Below are 18,808 nucleotides of genomic sequence, written 5' to 3'. Positions count from 1 at the left end.
CGCTGTGGTCTCTGTATCACCGCACACGCTTTACCACTCGTCTCCCCCTCCGGGAAACAGCACCATTATCTACACTACTACCAACTGTAGAGAATGCGTTACACACTCAAAGCGCACCGTAAAATAGCCCCATTTAGTGCGCCCTATACGCCGACTGTGCTACCCTATGGGCTTTAAGAACTACTTTATGCACAGCAAGCTACACTACACACTGTGTCCTTGCTGTACTCAGTGACATCTTCAGAGAGGCGACAGCTTGCATAAGCATGCCGTTCGCAAGCGCTCAGAAGCATAACACGCTGGTCATGAAGCCTTCACTTCGTGCTTGTCGCTTCTATACCAAGCAGCCGCAAGAAATTTTGTCGTCGTATAAGCGCCCATCAGCGCTATAGGCGCCCCAAACTTAAGGCGAGAAGACGGCGAAGCATCTTCCATTTTGGACAAGCTGCCACTTGACGCTTGTATTGGTCGATGCACTGAAAATCACATTAGCACCTGCTTTGGGGTTCGCAAGTGCATGAATAAGAGCCGATTTCTTCATTGAGCAACGCATAGCACAGAGCCGTCAGGGCAGACAGAACAAGTGCTACTAACAATGTAGAAAAACTGAGGGACGAAAGAACGGTTACGTTCAAAAGGGCCTACTGCGGAAGAAAAATTTCGGCTGCGTTTGCTTTCGTGCTAGATGGCTCATGACTAAAGGCTGCATAGAGCAATACACAGCGCATAGTAACCACATCTATGAAGTAATCAGACTGAAAGTCAGTGGATCAGTGATAGACCAGCAAAATATTTTGTTAGTTTGATTAAAATGACAATTTTTGCTTCATTGTTCATTGCTAAAATATAAAATAAGTAACAAAACGTTCACATAGTTTTTATGGGTGGTTGCAATGAAAGAGATGATCCACTGTAGGCACTGCAATCACCTTTCAATAAGCCGGGAACCTGCGGGGCAGTGCGGGAGAGAAAAAAGACATATGCAAGTCTGTAACATGTAAACAAGAATGATTTTCCTCGGGTATGTCAGACCGGGGAAGCCGTCAAAAAGCCTGGATAGGTCACAAGCTGTCCAGGACGTTCTGGGTGCAACCACACCGTAGTGCAACCACATCGAGGTGCAACCACGCCGCTGCTGAGAAAACCGGCATGAGATAATCTAAAAAAAATAAACCCGAGCCCTACATATACCGCCGAAAACGCGGAGAGCGGTGGAGGGACTAGTTTCGAGCTGCTTCCCAGTGACACGTGTGAAAAGTGACAGGGAGATTTTCTTCCGTTCTAATGTTCGCTCCTTGTCTCGGCTAACCAGAAAGAGGGGCATCAATAGTATTACTTGTTAGGAGGGAGGGAGGTGCCGGCCGGAGTACGCGACGGTGATGTGAAGAGATGGTGCTTGAAGCAAGGCCTTACAAATAAATCATTTTTCCTATTGCAATGGCCTTTTTTTTTGCACATTTTGAATCACGCAGGGCCAATGCTTGGGGGACCCGGTATTTTTCGCAACCCTTAAGAGGTTTTTATTTTTTATTGAATTGTGCTGCTTCATGACCGTCATGTCAGCCAGCGTTGCAGCAAAGTACCAGCGCATTTCTAGCCTTTGTTCGTTCATGCTGGTATAAATTTCAGTGCTTTTTTGTGCGTTTCATTTTTGTTCTTTTGCGGCGATTCCTTTCGTTCCCTGAGCACCTAGGAAGTCTCGCCTGCACTCCCGAATGGGGAGGCAGCGGGCGAGGCAATAAAGCCCTCGTTTGCCCAGGTAGACTGCTGTATGCGCAGCTGGCGTAGCCCTGTCAGCAAGACGCGTTAGGCGCTAAGTGCTGAAATGAAGCAGTCTTTCCACATGTGAATGTCGTATTTTTCAGTACGGGCGCGGTAGCAGGGACAAGCAAACGCAGTGGGGAACAGTCCTTTTAGTTGAATTTGATTTTCTCCCGGCAGTATTTATTTGTTCCTCTTCGCCCTGTCGGCGTCTGAAAGCGCAGCACTGAAACGCAATAAATCGCAATCAGGAGTGACAGCCGCTCCATTCTGTGGCCGCCATGCCTCGGGACACACTCGACCGGCAAGTAAGCCTCTGCAAGCGTGCGCCGTCGGACGGTGGAGAAAATTATAAAAACGTCAAGCACGGGACGGCCGCTTTCAAATAGTTCTCACTGTCTCGTGCGGGAGCCGACGCAATGAGAGCTGAGCGCGCTAGCCAAGGTGCTAGTTGCGTGCTACACCCCGAACACCTAAGTTCAGAGCAAAAACGCCCAGCATTTGTGCCTGTAGCTCGGAGTTCTTTTGTCGTTAGTGCTGCCTGTCCGTGTTCCACCCGCTGCGTATTTCTATTCTTTTTGCACTTTTAGAATGTTCTGCATCATATGCGCGCCTATTTCCGGTTTTACGGAGCCAAACCGGTGATACAAGCTGCGCACAAGCCGCCGATCTTTCTCGAAATGGGACCAGTAATGCTTGTGTATTAAAACGCGATCACTCGTTCTCCTTTTGCACAAACCATCTAGTTTCATATGTAGGAGGGAGGACAGGTAGGAGCAGTTAATAATGTCCCTGGAGAATCAGCCCTGCAGTCAAAACATTGGCCACGCAAGGCAAAGTTACGGGGGCTGCCTCCATGCGAGGCGTTGTTGTTCGATAAAGGGATATGCATCTCTTCACAAAAAACCTCATCGAGGTGGGCCAAAGGAAAGTGCAGTATTTTATATAATTTTGGCACGGGCGGCAAGTTTTAAATATTTGCAGTTTCACTGATGGCTGGATAGCTGGGCTTATGTTATGTCCCAACGAGTTTTTTATTTATTATGCCCTGAGTAATACAGAAATTCGCGTTGCTTGAGGGCAAAATATATCGTTGGTCTGCGGAGAAAACTAAAAGGCTGTTTCCAAAGGCTAACATGAATTTACACCAGCAGCTTTTTTGAAAAGCAGTAAATTTTGTTCTGGCGGCTCTGATGTATGTGAGTGTGATAACAAAGAACAATTCGTATTTTGCCTACACCCAAAGGGGCTCTGAAAGGGGCTCTAATAAAGTTGCGGTATGGTTGTCATGTTGAAGGACGCCGCTTCAGGAATATCCTCAAGCAATGCTTATACGCGTTTTGTAGAAGCACAGTTATCTGCAGTAAAAATTTCAATTTCAGAGTCTTCGCGCCTTTCCATCTCCTCTCGTCACGTTTTGCAAGCTGAAACTCCCCTGCCGGCCTCTTCAGCAGGGTCGGAGCTTCCTGACCCGCCGGTGCCACGCCACTCGGTGCTACGCCACTTATTTGCCGCGACCATGGTAACTGCCTGAAGTCTGAAAGAATCTAATCAATAGCCATCTCTTAAGTGATATACGCAGGAGCGGTGCACCGGAGGAGGGTGCGAGCTTGAAAAAGTCGCCGGAAAGAGCTTGCCAACTTTCGCGCGTGATTGCGAGATCTCTTCTGCCTCTAGAAGTGCATTATTTGGCTAAAATGTTCATGACGAGAGAATGCAGTGATTGAGGGAGTAGATGTGCTCTCCTCAGAACGTGTTTCAGTGCCACTTTTATAGTAATTTGTTTTTATTTATTTATTGTGATATCTGCAGTGCGCGTTGGGTGCATTAATGTTGTGAGGCATCCAAGGCGAAAAATTCAGTTTCATAGAGAAGACAGGCTATGTAGAAAAGGGAAAAGGAACTCAAGTAGAAATAACAATACAGACAAGAAAATGCAATAGAACGCAACTTAATCAGAAAACAAACGAGTAATAAGGGAGGGAAGGCAAGGTAAAATTAAAATGTCATACAGCCAGCGCACTATTAAAACACAAACGCAACACATACTTACCCAAAAACAGTCAGAAGGCATGCTTCATATCCTGCAAGCTTAATACTAAAACTACTTGTTCGGCCTTTATTAAGCTGCACGCCTTGCTTCTGCGGCAACAAATAGTGCAGGTAAGTAAACGGCGCGGAGCCATCCATTCAGAACCTCCCATCAAATCGGGCACGTCTCCAGACAACAAGAGTAGTAATGGATGCAGAGACTGAGGAAAGCACAAGGCACGACAATTAGACCGAAATGGAAAGGAGCGCGCTCTCTTCAGCCTCTGTTCGAGGTTGAGATAAATATGCGGGACTCAAGCTCTCCCGTCATCACGCATCAAGCTCTCGCCATGGGGCGTCGCACAGGGGCCACAATCCTCTGCGCATCACCCGGCGCTTAATCGCGAGGTCTGAGAGCACGAGCACGTCTTCACTGGAAGCCGCGAAAAAAAAGGGGGTCCAACTCGCACCACTGGTGGTGAGCGCCGAGGGGAAGTATTTTAATGGCGCCATAAATTTCATTTCCTGCTGTGTAGCTGTCCGAGGCGGTTACATGCGTGCTTTCCCTTCTGTTCTCGAATGCTTCCTCTCTCTCTCTCTCTCTCTCTCTCTCTCTCTCTCTCTCTCTCTCTCTCTCTCTCTCTCTCTCTCTCTCTCTCTCTCTCTCTCTGCTTTCGCCCGACCCGAGGTTGCAGCTGACGAGGTTCAAGTGCCAAGCGGCCTTCGTCGCGTTTGTCTGTTGTACGCTGCGCCGCTCTAACATTTATGTGCCCAGTGCGGCTGTTTTGCCGGCCTTCGCGTGTATGGTCGCTTTGTCTGCTTTTTGGTGCTGCTTATTTTTTCTCATCTCGGTTATTCAAGCTTCCGTGGCGACGTTTGTAAGCTCCAGCAGCAAGATACAATCTCCACACGAAACCACTCGTATCTGATGGATTTTCGCTGTTCTCGGTCCCACTTCTAGCGCGGCACACAACCGCGCCGGAAGGCTAACAAGCCACTAAAAGCTCCGTCTCGGTGAAAAAGAACAAGCTAAAAATATGTCGGAGTCAGAATAACGACACTGCGACGGCCAGAAAGTTACGCCCGGACATTTTTACGCACCCTCTGCTCGGCTCGGAAATACTTGGCGAAATAATTGTATCGCTTCTTTATTTGTTCGCGAGCAATCTTTTTGCGATAAACGGCGTTCTTCTCGAGCCATATACGCTCGCGATGCGTTGTTCAGCCACGCTTTATACGGCAAATGTCCAGTCTACTAGAAGTGGTAGTGTGGAGCGCGCCTGGAAATAACGAATCGGGCGCCAGACCCCGCCACTGGCGAACAAAGCGGCGGCGTTGGGACCACCCACCCTTGAATGCGTTGCTGAGTTCGTCGGAAAACATAATTGTCAACTTTCGTTGCGCTGTCTGCCTAGAGCATGAAACAACGAAATATTTATTTTCGCTTATGCCGCCAGAGGCCAACAGTAATGTAGGTGCCAAAAATGCTACCGCACGAAAACGCTGGAACGCCAAAACGTTGGTGATACCACCCGTGTCTTGTGGCGCTGCGATCGAGGCCTCTTGAAAACGAGAAGCCACTGCAGACGCCACTGCTGTCAAGGTTGCAACCCCTCCCCCTACAAGTCGATTTTAGCTCACAGTACCAAAGACCTGGCCTGCAAGCGCCCGCCGAGCCACTGGGTTTTCTGTCCAGGAGCTGTCCAAGAAATAGCCGCACAGCAACTGAACAGGAGAACGTGAGGCTGTCTTGACAAATTTGGGCTCAGTAGAGCAACTGAAGCCGAAACCAGCTGCGGGTTGTTCAGCGGCTTAGACGGTTCACTTCGGGGTTCCTTTAACCTCACGTTTGAAGGCCAGACCTAAATGTTAATAAAAGTAAATAAATAAAAAAATATAATATAGCGAGCGGACAATTTTTGCCGAAATATAATTATATTCTCGAGATCTGTAGCTGTGATCGGGCCTCAAGCCAAGAGAAAAGAATGCAGGGAAGGAAAAGCGACAGTATTGTAAAGATTAATATCTTGAAGGCAAAGAGCTGTGCCTTCAATGCCAACAACACGAGACAGCTTACCTAAACCGATTTGATGTGTCTATCCTAAAGCGCGGTTTACGTAAAGGTAATAAACATACTTAGTATTTTCGTGTTGTCACTTCCGCAAAGAAATTTAATCTGATTACTGTTAAGATGCTTAGGTTACGGCCTAAAGATTGCTTCTTTGCTTTTTTTGTTTTGGTTTTGTATATTTGCAGACTGTTCGGTATTCATCACCAACAAGCAGTTTTCAAAGTTAGGTTAGCGGCATTATAAGTTAACCAGCTTTAGGTGACGATAACCACAATCTCATTTGCACACGACTTAGACATTCTTGTCACCAGTAATTATGCAAATTCATTGAAATGCTTCACAAAAATGCTCGCTCACTCTACAGTAAGGAAACAGATGCACAAGGCTTGATTACTGGTGTTATTTATTTTTTTTTTTGTGTAGTCATGCTCAGTGAAATTTGGTGTAGAGACGACCCCAACATGTGCAAGTTTGTCTTATCAACCGAATTGTTTAAATAGGTCACCCTGCCGCGGCGGTGGTGTTCGGGTGTTAGTAAGAGGTAATGTGAACTGCGCACTTTCTGCCTTTTGTATTTGCCGTCATGACGCATTTCTTGTTTGCTATAAACAATCAAATGAAAACCTAGCTAACTTGTTCTTTTCTTAGAAGACACTATTGTCCTTTACTGCGAAAGCTGATAATTTTTTAGGGTCTACAGGCTATCTATATATATACTGGCCATTTCTTCACCACAAACAAAAACGTTAAATTTTATTACTTTCACATATATAAGAATTTATTTCATGCGCTGCATACAATTACAACACAAAGCGAAGCATTGCTGAATTTGTTTCTTCATAATTTAGCAATGTCATTTGATAGAAATTTGGAAATTAGGAGAAAATTTTAAAAAATAACAACTTGACCATGATATCAAAAACTGAAAGGATGAGTGTAGACTTGCGACTAAATTTACTGTAAACAATCTGTACATGTGTATATGTGTATAGACTAACACCGCTGTTACAACGTACAGGGAGTCCGCGAACATCGGAGCTAGACAGGTATACTGTCACCGCTATCGCCTTCTACGGTGCCGTTTGAGAACTAAATTGAGAACTAAATAAGAACTAAAGAACTAACTCTTGAGTCTGAAGAGAGTATTTTCGAAAAAAGATAGTGCATGCGGTAGTATGTCGTAATACGCGAGAAGCTTGTCCGATTGGAAGAGGCACCCATCTGACTGAGCGCCTAGACGTTTTAAGACAACACATATTATTGTTGTGTAAGACAACACATGTTTATCACAACGTTTTAAAAGTATCTCAGCTTGGAAACGACGTTGTATGATTTTTTATGATCTTCTTAAAACCGCTCTACGGGTGTTCACGGACAGCCGCCTTCGTAGGTGTACTTTTTAATGAGGCATTTATTTTTTGGAAAGTGAAGTTTTGGCCGCTCTTCATCGCCCCCCCTCTCTCCCCTCCACTCGTGTCACTCCGGTACGCACATATTATGCTCTTTTAAAAATGAGTGACTTTGAAATGACGTTCTATACTTTCACATTCTTTGCTATAGGATGTACTCGGCTTTTTGTATTGAAGGAGCGACCTCACTGATGAACTGTCTTATCAAAAAACTACTTTGAAAACATTTGTTTGAAAAAATTCCCACCACGGGTCATACCCCGAACTGTAACCTCCATAGCAGCGGCAGCGAAGGTGACAGCAGAGCCACCGCATCTTGCTTGCCTCGTGGATTGGTTTTGTGGATCGGGATACACTCTGTACACATACTCGCGCGCTCGCAGAGAGGACAATGTGAGTTCACAGAGAAATTTTATCACGGAAATTACTCGTGTTTATCACAACCAAAGTATTTATCTCTGGCAAATATGAATAAAAGACAAAAACAATATCTAAATGCTATGGTGTGTCTATTTACTTTTTATTTAGTTTCGCGTAATTTACTCCTTAGAGTTCTCTTTGAAAACTTCATTTCGGGTGTTAACCAAGACTGGCAGTGTTTGCTCACTTCGCATGCAGCAGCATCCTGGCTGCTGTTTGTTCACCATTCCTGAAATAACCGTGTTTTGAACGGTGACGCAGCATTTGAGAAGCGAAGTGTTTGTTCTTCGCAAACCTCTCCACAGCCCCAGTGCGCGCGCGAGTGTTTGGAATATTCGTTACCAAAAACTCACCCGCATGGTTTTCACGGTTCGCAGCCTCCGACGCTGTCTCAGGCATTTTCAGGAGCCGCCGCGTTGGGTCGGCGCATAAGAGCTCGGCCCGGATCCCCGGCAAAAACGCCCTGTTTGTGCAGAGTGCACGATAGTCGTCATCGCTGTCGTCGCAGTCGCGCTGTGTGCCATCCTCGTTAGGCTTAGCGAGCAGAGCGCCCCGAGAATCGCCCGAAAGGCGGACCGGAACGAACGCGAGCAAACAGGCGCGCACCGGGAATGGCGATATAGGTGCACGCGTATCCCCTGGTGTTTCTCCCACAAAAACGGTACGCCAATATTGGCGCTGGCACCGCCATGCCTGATGCGCCGGTCGCCGCTTCTGTTCGTCGAGGTGCGCAAATGGGCAGTGTCGTCTCTAAGTAGAATCATGCCTGCATGCGCCCGACGACGCCGATTCGTCGCTCCTTACGCAAATGCCACAGACGATGCCTCTTAGGTTCCTTGCCCGGCTCATCGCAGCAGCACAAGGTCTTCAACTTTCTGTTTGCCTGTTTGTAGGTCGTTGGACTTGCATATACATTTAACTTCAAATTTAATTTTTAATCGTCATTTCGTATATGAACTACATCCTAATATATAATAAGGGGGTAATAACTCATTGGCATACGCTCAAGAGCAACATACGGCTACAAAGGAAAGCAATGTAGGTTGCACAGAAACTTCATAATTTCGCCATCTATTGTCCCTTGTCTTCCCCTGAGCTAGTTTGTTCTGGTGTGCTGCACAGAATGCACTGCTGGTGTATTTATAGCAAGTCAAAAGTTTAAATTATGGTAAAGCGGGCGAACTTTCGTGTACTGCACTGGTTGAGCCTAATTCCATCTGTTACGAAAGCAGCTGTCCTTGCTGCCCAATGATTACGCAGGGAACCTCAGACTAGTACTTCCGTGCTTTGAATGCGAATGCACTGTCTCATCGTGAGAAGAGAAGCAACGAGGTTTTGTGGGATATGGATTGCGTTCTGATCTTGCAAGCTGAAAGTCCTTGGTTTAATTCCCAGCACCTTCGCAATGTCTTTCTTTACTGTAGGCGTCACTATCTTCCGCTGACGTCATGCGAGGCCATGGTAACGTCACTGGGAAGCTTTTGAACCACTGCTGCTGGTGAACGCCGCCTGGTTTTGTTGGCGATGAGCCATATAATGCTTAGGGCATTAAAAGACTTCTCCGCACCGTTTTGAACTGCTACATGGCATGCTCTGCTGTCGCCCTTTTACACCCACAGGTTCCTAGATTGAAAAAGCTCTCTGTAGCTTATTTCGCACTATAACAGAAAGCTGACACAAATGTGCGCAGTGCAGAAAGTATCGCAAGCTTGTCGCACCCCCACCCATCCCCCCCCCCCCACCCTCGCTGCTGCCATCTTGGAAACTGTGTGTTTACTTAGGCATCCTCACAAAGGCACCGTCCTCCTCATCATCTACGGCGGCCGCACCTATTGTTCACTCCTCTCGAGGGTTGTTCACCGAAGAAGCACGAGGCGGGGCAGAAATCAGTGCGGAGAAATAAAGGACGAATCGGTGCACAGAACACACACACAAGGGCCGTGCTCACGCCCCAATCGGACTTTATCGGCCCAGGTTCATTCACTCCGTCACGGCAGAGCAGATCACAAAAGACCACCTCCGGCACTCGCTCGCACTCCAGGCAGCGTCTAGGCTAAACCTGATTGCGCAGCCTCTTTCCTCGGACTAACTTTTCTTGGCCATCGAGTACGGTGCACCGGCTGAGAAAAACACAAGACTTGCTGCGAGCACGTGCCTCCCGGTGCGTGCCTCCTGCGAAGGGCGCGTCCCCTGCCGACGGTGTTCGTCCCCAGATGAAGACGAACGTAACGAGCGCACGTGGGGGACAGTGGGCGGACCAGCCGGGCACAAGCGCCATTACTTCGCGCAGCCCGACGGCGGACTCTTTTGCACGCGCAATTAACGGATCCCGTCGCATACAGCCGATGGCAGTTTTAGTCTATTGCAAAGCGCGTCTTCTGTTCCCTACGGTGCCGCCGGTTAATTCGGGATGGTGCCCTCGCTGCTCGCGCCGATTCGCCGCGGCTCCACTGCGAATTCACGGGTTCTGAACGACTCTGCTTGAGAGCTATGGCCGGGCATTTCTCTTCGCGGCGCTCGTCGCTTCGTCTTTGCGGGGCATGTTTGCAGTCAAGGCTTGATCGCGCCCTCTTTCGTCTTTACGGCCGATCGTAACGCTAAGAGCACCGCCGCGGCTAAGCTATGACAACGGCCAGAAAACACTCCCAGTATAAATGGCGGCAGTAAAAGTGGCCCTTCTCTGCTCCCTGTCTTTCTTATTCCTTTTAGCGCATTGGAGATTTCTTATTTTCATCGGGCATCCCGACTAATTAGAAGATAAGTTCCCGTGGTGGATACTCCAGCACTTCATTTGAAGTACATTGGATATTACAGAGTGTTTCAGGAAATAAACTTTCCTTTAGTGAACTGAGTGCGCTTTAGCATGTTCGGGCCAATCCACACAAGCATGTCATCACTCACAAAGGCCTTTCTTGCAGTAACTCTTCATGCCCACGTCTCCGGAAATTGTAAAGCAATGCCGGGTTCAAGCGACTGCGACAGCAGAATCTACGAAACAATAGAGTCGGACGGATACTACGAAGAGCCCTTGAGGAAAGATGACAAGGACGGACAAGGTAGGTCTCTCTACTCTTTTTGCATGCAAGGCATATTCGTGCGCTCTTTTTTCCATAACTGCACTCAAATTCGTTCAAACAAGATTTGGTCGCAAAGTTTTGAGCAACGTGCAACTTTTCTCTTTTAGACAAGACGCCGTAATGGTACAAGTATTACAGTGTCACAAAATTAGCAAAAAAGGAAACGTAACAACCTTTTTATACAGTGTTCCGTTCCATAGATTGCTGCTCAGAGCGTTGTTGCGGAAAGTGAAAGCATGCTTGTAACTGACTAGTGTGTGATTATACATAAATTTAGAGCCAAGAACGCTGTTATCAACTGTTGTCACGCGTCTGCCGTGAACAGCACACAATCTGGTTTATTGGTAGGTGGGAAATAAAACATACGTCATCACCAGAGAGCGAGAGAGAGCAGTACCAGAGTCAAGCATATCTGTGCACCGATTGACAGCGTTGTGGCAGGCAAACAACGTGCAGTTATTACTTTTATTTTTTTACGGCAGTATCTTTCTGACTATTAGTACAGTAAACGGCTCCTCCATCGTAATTTGTCACAACGGATTAGGTTAGTCATACGTCCGCGTGCTACCATGGGGCCCGCGCTGTCACGCACAGTAGCTCATCCGGTGTGATAGGCTCAATAAGGGAACCATTCAGCCTGGCACGCTCCACTTCCTGTGGTCTGTCTCCCTCTCTTATTTCCTCCTCGCATTGATTCGAGTTACGACGCCGACAACAACGACACCGCGCGACCACGAAACGTGGCTTTGAAGGTGCTCCTGTATTATAGCCGCCTCTTAAATATCTCCTCAAAGGTGGCTAGCATGCGAGGCCTTTCAACTTCTCCAAGCAACAATGCCATTCCGGTTATTTAACCCGCCCCGGATGCCGGCCTTGCGCGTGGCGAGCCCTCCTGTTTTCTGGACGACATCGGCGTCCGCTCTGTTCGAACAAGGCGGAAAGATAGCCCTGTGGCCTCCCCCGTGTGTATAACGAGAGGCCTCTATCGCCGGCTCCTTGACTTTCCTTTTCTTCCTCGGCCCCATTATGCTGAGTCCCCTCTCGGGTTTTCATCTAATGAACGGCTCCACGTCCGCCCCGTTCAAGGGAACTAAGTCGTGACGATGGGTCCCTCTCTTCCCTTCGCGGTTGAAGCTGGCTGCGCGAGTTGCGGGAGTGCCTTGCGCACACAAGAGCTGGAAGGGAGCCGGCAGGGTTTTCTAAACTTCCCTCGCGTTATCACGTCACGGCGTTCGCCGCTGAGGACCTACTGCATCTGGCTGCGTGGCAAAAGAGCGGGGCAAACTTGGTGATGTGAGGTTTCGATTCAGAAATCGCGAGACGCTCGCCTAAGAGAAGCAAGCTACACGCCAGTGATTTCAAAGGCAACGTCAAGAAACTGAAGGCAGTTGTCAGAAGGGGTTTCTTGAGTGAATGCGAGAGCTTGAATTTGAAATCGGTTGTGATATGGGCTTGAAATACTAAGCTAAATGTGCATTAAGAGCTTGTTTTCATATGGCTCAGCACAGTCAAAGCTGATAAAACGCAACATTGCTGCTCAGTACTTCAAGCATGTGCTGAACAAGTCATGCAACCACAAGGTGCGTGACACCGTTACCTTGCAGGCCGCACGGCTGCAGGCAGCTCTGTACTCAAACTCGTTGTTGAGGTCGGTTGCTGAAAAGGTGCTCATGACCTTCGTTAAGGAGAAAGGTGCAAATGAAAGATTAAGAAATAAGTTACCCCTTGGTTTGCTTAACGTGCATCCTGCGTCCCTCAGGCTAAAAAAAAAGTGGCGGAAAGGCACGAAGTGCCAGTTGTATTTTCAGAGCCTCAAAATTTCTAGCTTTGTGCACAAAATTAAAATCGAAGAGAACTGACGCGAACAGGGAATGGTTTCGTTTCGTTAAGCATTACAATAAGTTCATGGCATGTGCCTAGGGGTTTGTTTATAGAATACCCTTGTCATGCAGCGCGCCGGTCCATGTGGGCAAGACGGGAAGGTGCGTCAGCAAAAAGTTTCGAGCATCACTGCATGAGCAACTAGCAATCTCGCATCTCATTGCGGCAGGCTTAAGTTCCCTTTGCACTAGGCATAAGACATTGAGCTAGACGTCTGGAGTAAAGAGCACAGGACAAAACAGCACGCGTCAAAACAGCATGCCGCAAAAAAGAGCACAGAGACGAAACATCCCACGGAAAAAACATCACGACGACAGAGGAACACAGGCAAAAAACAGCATGAAGACGAAACAGCTCATCGCAGTACGTCGAAGCGTTGTTCGAGGAGTGCTTATATGACAGAACTGGTTGTTATGCAGTCCAGGCTTGTTTGGCTTTTATGGTCCAGTTTTTTTCTCTACTATGCAAGAGAATATGGGCGACTGAGCAATTAAATTGGTCCGGACATTCGCCTGCTTTTATTTTTTTCGCTTTAGCTTTCGCTATGTCACCCGTCTCGCTGGGTAAATTTTTGGGAATTGATTTTCACTAAGACGGCAGTGCCATTTCTTGTTTAATTATCATTCAATATCCCTAAGAGCAGTGAAGTCTGATGCTGACGCTTTAAACGTACGACTCGATTTACTATACTGTACCTAAATGTGAGTTTGTGCTGTCGTACTTTAGACAATGATAATAACCTAATGCATAGTACAGAAAAATCTAGACCTTTAAATCCAAGCGAATGAACAAGTCGCCTAACAACAAGTTCTGCCATACGCACTCTTCAAGCAACGCTGCACCCTTCTGCGCTGCGCTGTTTCTCTAACTATTTTTTCGTGTGCTGTTTTGTAGCTGTGCCATTTTATAGGCGCTGTTCTGATGCGTTCTGTTTTCTCTTGTGCTGTTTTTTGTGTCTTCCCGCGGCTGTACTTGCAACTATTCAAGTTGCACCTTGCAACTTGCAACTTTCTAGCCCACCGTTCAGTGAGCAAGAGAACAACCTTCCGTAGGTCGGACCCCCATGCACGGCGTGGACGGAGTGTGGTCGTCTGCATTCGCCATATCACCTTTTCTCCGCGTCCTCTCATGCACTGCCCTCCTCAATCCTGAGGCAGCCTCATCTCGAACTTCGCTATGCGTTGGCGTCGGCCTTTCTTCATTTCTATGTTTTAAAAGTTAGCAGGACGTTTTTTGGGGAACATTGATTTCTACAAATGCATTACCAGCTTTCTTGTCGGTGAAAAATGTGGATCTCCTGCGCTATCAAAAATGACTCAAAGATTGTTTTGGCACTTTTGCAAGCTAGCGCATACTATTGATCAAGCACAAATAGCTGTTAGTTACTGGTAAAGCACAAAATGCAGAATAAAACAAAGAGTAACTGCAGTTAAATAATAAAACCATAAAATAAAAGCACCAGGCTATGTTGATTTTTAAAACGGGGGTTGCCTACTTATCTTAGAATATAGGGGTTGCTTTCTTATCACAGAGCAAGGCATCACGTGGTCTGCGTGCTGACGACATCGATAGAATTGTCGCCTAACCATCGCGGAACATGACGCCATTTCATGACTCTTGTGCGTTGTTTCGAGTGCCCTTATGTGCTATGGAGACACCTGCTTAACCAAGTAACTGCCCTAAGCGGAGGGTGACAGTGAGAAGCACAACGCCCCGCAGACGACATTTGGTGACAATGTTTAGCGCCTCAGTCTGCAGAAGTATGCAATGTGACGGAGCGGTGCCTCAAAATCAGCAACTGTGCAACTTAATACAACGATGCATCGCCTGGCCGCGTGACTGGTGAGTGAATGCGTGTAACACCTATTAGATAGCCGGCCCGCAGCGGCGCGCATGTCAAAAAACACTGACCTTTTTAGGTTAAAACTGAATCCAGCGTACTTTTGTCGTTTTTTTTTTTATTGAAAACGAAAAGTACAACGCCTAGCTATACGGTATGCCGAAGCCGGTACAGTTCTGTTCAGTACTACCAAAAGAACGAAAGAATAGCGATGTGTCTAAGCTGTCGGCCTCTTTCTCGTTGCCTCGACGAGCTTGGAACGCCGGCTTCCGCGGACTTATGCCGAGACGGGGACTCAACAAGGAAGCGGCCGGCGCCCATCAAAGGAAGCCCTCCAGCAAATCAAGCCGATTTTCGTGACGCCGCTGTTAATCTAATCAAGCCGTGTTCTGTCCCTTTTCATCTGCCAACCCCTGCAATGTCACTCTAGCAGGTCCAAGGATGTCAACGACGACATCATGAGAATCGATCGACGCCATTGGCTGGAGGTCCCCCTTGAGGAGCAATAACCGCTTCGTTCTTGAGTTCTGTCCGACTACAAAAGGTGAATTCAATCGTTTCACGGCTTCGCTTCATAGCTACGCAAGCAAGAGTGTATCATTTTACGCTAGAAAAAGGTCCCTCATCGGAACTTTTCACCCATGAGACGAAGTACGCGTCTTGACTACCAATTCGTAAGTGCTCGTCACTCCAGCAACCCGAAGCATCCGCACCGCGCCACTGCGCTAAGGGCGCGAACTTACGCTCTTTCCGTCGTAGCTGAGGACCCAGAAACCTCGACCGTTGACATAACGTTCGTTTGTTCGCCGGCTGAATACAACGGTATTCGCTTACAAGTGCAAGTTAATACAAGTAAATACGACGAGATTCCCTTAAAGTGAATTTACCGGGGGATCTTTAACGTGCACTGGCATCGCACTGCGCCCGTGTGCTGTGCGATTTCCGATCACCAGGAGGTCGAAATTATTCCGGAACCCTCATATACGGCACCTCTTTCCCTCTTTCTTCTTTCATTCCCACCTTCCTCCCTTCCCTAACGGCGTGTTGCGGGTGTCCACCGGGATATGTGAGACAATTACTGCGCCATTTCCTTTCCTCAAAAACCAATTTTCAATCTTCAGTTTACCTGGTAGGAAGAGATAAAATAAAGAAATAATGCCCAGTGCAGGGATTGTTGAGGGACTACATGAATAAGAGCCAGGACTGAGTAGCCTAAGCCTTTTCCTGTGGAGCTTCCGTCGCAAGGCTCACTGAAGGAATGAAGCGCCGACAGTTTAGTTAGGAACGAACGAAAGCTAAGGTGAGTTTGATATCCACCTGACGTGAAAATTGTAAAAACTAAACTGAGCGTGAGACTTATATATGACCTTACTACATCACTATAGATTTAGTAAAATTTGTTTCAGGTGGTTATGGCGAAAATCCTCTTTTACCTGCTTCCATCGAAAATACTTCGTTCCTTCCGGAGTTCAATTCTGTACACACGCAGATATTGTTCGCGCGAGCGGGTTTCGCTGTCTGCAGTCAGCTCAGCGTCAATACCTGACAAGCTGTAAACGTACGTACAGGCTTGGCATGCTCGGCGACATATCAGGTGAACGTGTTCGTTTATCTCCCCTTGTAGTTCTTGACACAAGTGCGCGTTGAGGCTGTCAACGTTTGGCACCTTCAGCGCTATTTTATCAGATTATTCAAGAAAGTGTCCACAAATTAAACACCAAGAGCAGCAAAGCTGCTTAAAAGACGACGTTGACAAATGATGCAGCCTTCTAATACGAAATTGTGTGAATTCTGAATATAAGCATCATAAGTTGTCGTCGTCTGGCTTTCTGTTTCATTCGTGCTTTTTTTCTTTTTTTTTTCGTTTTTGTACGGACACATTTAGACGAGGACGGTTGGCTTTTAAGAGCTGCGTGTCATATAGGTTGTGCATGAGGGGAAAAGAGACTTCAGGTTTTTCTTTTTCATTATTTGATATTCGAACAAAAGGAAGGAATCAAAACATGCGTCAAGGCTTTGCTTCAGACCGGTACGCGTCCAAAACAGCTTCGCTGTGTTCCTGTCTGTCTGTCTTTCTGCGACCCTCTCAGACTTTCCTGTCAGGTTCGAGGCTTGACAGCGAATGCACACACAACGACTGGCATCACAAGCCCGCGCTAAAGATCTAGCCGGCGTGGCTGCCAGCAGAGATTGCGAAGGAAAAGTCTGAGAGAGAGAAGTAGTAGACGTACAAGGCCCTCTTCCGAAGGTTCTTAAGTCTTTCTGATTTACAAAAAAAAAACCCCTCTGCTGTTTCTATTTACTTTTCCTTTTGTCGTCAGATTTCTCGCTGCATTTATGTTTGTTTCTATTCTGTTGCTTTCCAGTCTGGCCTGTGCTGTCGGACGAGTGCGTTTGCGTCCCATTCCTTCCCTTCACTGGAGCACATTGAATCTGGGAGGAAACTGCGGCAGCAGAGTTTTCGCTGGCGTCAGAAGCGGCTCCGACGTTCGACGGCGCTTTGTTAGCTCCCTTCTCTCGTTGCAACGGGGCCCGCTGCTGCCTAACGCTTCTGAAAGAAGGCTGTGTTTTCACTCTGTCAACAAGACGGCTGTGGAGCCTACGCCTCCGCTCCAGCAGGCGGCTCGATTATGTCTCCGCGAGGCTCGCGTTTACTCGGCAGCTGTTCTCGCCTCAGGGCCTCTTTGGACGAGAAGTTGAGAAAACTGGCTCCATGCCCTCCATTATGATGTTAATTTTCCCAGGCTACCTTTCCGCCTCAACGCTGCCTATGTCTCTTATCGTGCGCAGCTTGCTGTCGTCGTATCTCTTCCCCAGTCCGTACAGCTCCGACCTACTGCATTTATCGAGTCAATCTCATCAGATTTTTTTTCCCGGGTGAAAGAGACAAAAAAGCAAAAAAAAAATAAGCAGTAAATAGAGAAACGAGAGAAAGAGATGTTGTTAACAAAGAACCTGTAGTGACGCCGTCTCTGGACTGTCCGTCGCTATCAATTCTATTAGATTCGAAGCACACGCGTATAATTTCGGTATCTTCTTTTTCTCTGTACCAGACGTAGGTTTGTCCCTTTGAAGGAAAATCGATGGCTTTTTATTGTGACTTAGTTGTCTTTCGGAAGCAGCCGTATAAACGCAATGACATGTTGTACTTTGTGTGTAGCTTTTGTGCTACCGAAGGGACTTGGCTTCCTTTAGGGCCTCTCGTTATATGGCAATTTTCCCCAAAATAATAAAGTGCCGAAAGAAGTTTCCTCTTGAAGCATTATTTCTGTTTTTCTCTAACACCACTTTTCTTAGGTATAAGCGAGATCCAGTTTGCAGTCTAGATACACCTCAAAAGTTGCCTACTTTAGGCGTGTTCTTGCACTGGGACCGTTCATTTCTACTCATAAGAAGCTCACACCAAAATAGAGGTCAATGTGGTCAGCTTTCCTTTCTTACTTCATTCATTTTTGTATAATGTGACACCGCATCACATTTTTCAACATTCATTTTATGCTCGTTCTCAGTGTAATGCGGAAACCCCAAGGGGGCCCTGATCAAGGAAACATATCAGGCATACTTCTGTAGCGGTGTTACTGCAGGCTGTGTGCGCAGTGAATCGGGTATACTGGAAACTTTCACGAAATGCAGCATTGTTTGAAGCTTCAGTGGTTGTTTCTCATAAAACATTGTCCTGCTTAACAAAAAAAAAAGTGTGTTATTCAGCAAAACTGCCTGGTTTCAGTTTTGCCATCGACAATATTCGTGTCACGCATCATGACGGTCACGTGACGTGATACTGCGCTTTTAGAAACATCTAAAAACGATACAGGCTGAGGGAGGCAAAGTGTGATTCCTAATAATGAAGGTTATCAAAGCATCTTTAGCATAACTGCTGCGGGTCCTGAAGAAAGTAAGTCAATTCGCATCATAGTCATCATCATCACCATCAGTCTGACTACATCCACTGCAGGGCAAATGCCTCTCCCATGTCTCTCCAATTAACCCTGTCATTTGCCAGCTGCATCCACCCTTTGCCTGCAAACTTCTTAATCTCATCCGCCCACCTAACATTCTGCCGCCCCCTACTGCACCTACTCTCTCTTGGAATCCCCTCAGTTACCCTGTATCATGTCCTGTATCATCTCCTCATCTTTTTGTGCGTGTACTTGTAGCGGCATGCTTTTTTTGAAAAATGCAAAACCAACTAGCCTGGTAACATACGTTACCGAGATGACGACTACACTGCAGAAAGAGCCTCGTGGTTAGTATACTCAAATATAAGCAAGGCTAATAAAATGAAGACCTACGGCAGTAGTACAGGGTTAATTATCAC

The 18,808-nt window shown here is 47.1% G+C and overlaps 1 protein-coding gene across 5 annotated transcripts in view; it reads left to right on the top strand.

Moving 5' to 3' along the window:
* The first annotated feature begins 10,626 nt into the window (after nucleotides 1-10,626).
* Ten-m (teneurin transmembrane protein Ten-m) overlaps nucleotides 10,627-18,808 on the top strand; it is a 318,976-nt gene continuing 310,794 nt past the window's right edge. For 3 of the 5 annotated variants that reach the window (XM_077662564.1, XM_077662565.1, XM_077662563.1), the window contains exon 1: nucleotides 10,627-10,748. In XM_077662564.1, coding sequence (XP_077518690.1) covers nucleotides 10,649-10,748 — 100 coding nt within the window. In that variant the 5' untranslated portion in view covers nucleotides 10,627-10,648. The remainder of the gene's footprint in view (nucleotides 10,749-18,808) is intronic. The other 2 variants (XM_077662570.1, XM_077662569.1) reach the window with 1 other exon arrangement.

The sequence above is a fragment of the Amblyomma americanum genome, chromosome 4, assembly GCF_052857255.1.
Source record: "Amblyomma americanum isolate KBUSLIRL-KWMA chromosome 4, ASM5285725v1, whole genome shotgun sequence".
NCBI classification, from domain to species: domain Eukaryota; kingdom Metazoa; phylum Arthropoda; class Arachnida; order Ixodida; family Ixodidae; genus Amblyomma; species Amblyomma americanum.
This window is presented reverse-complemented; position numbering and strand designations above follow the sequence as displayed.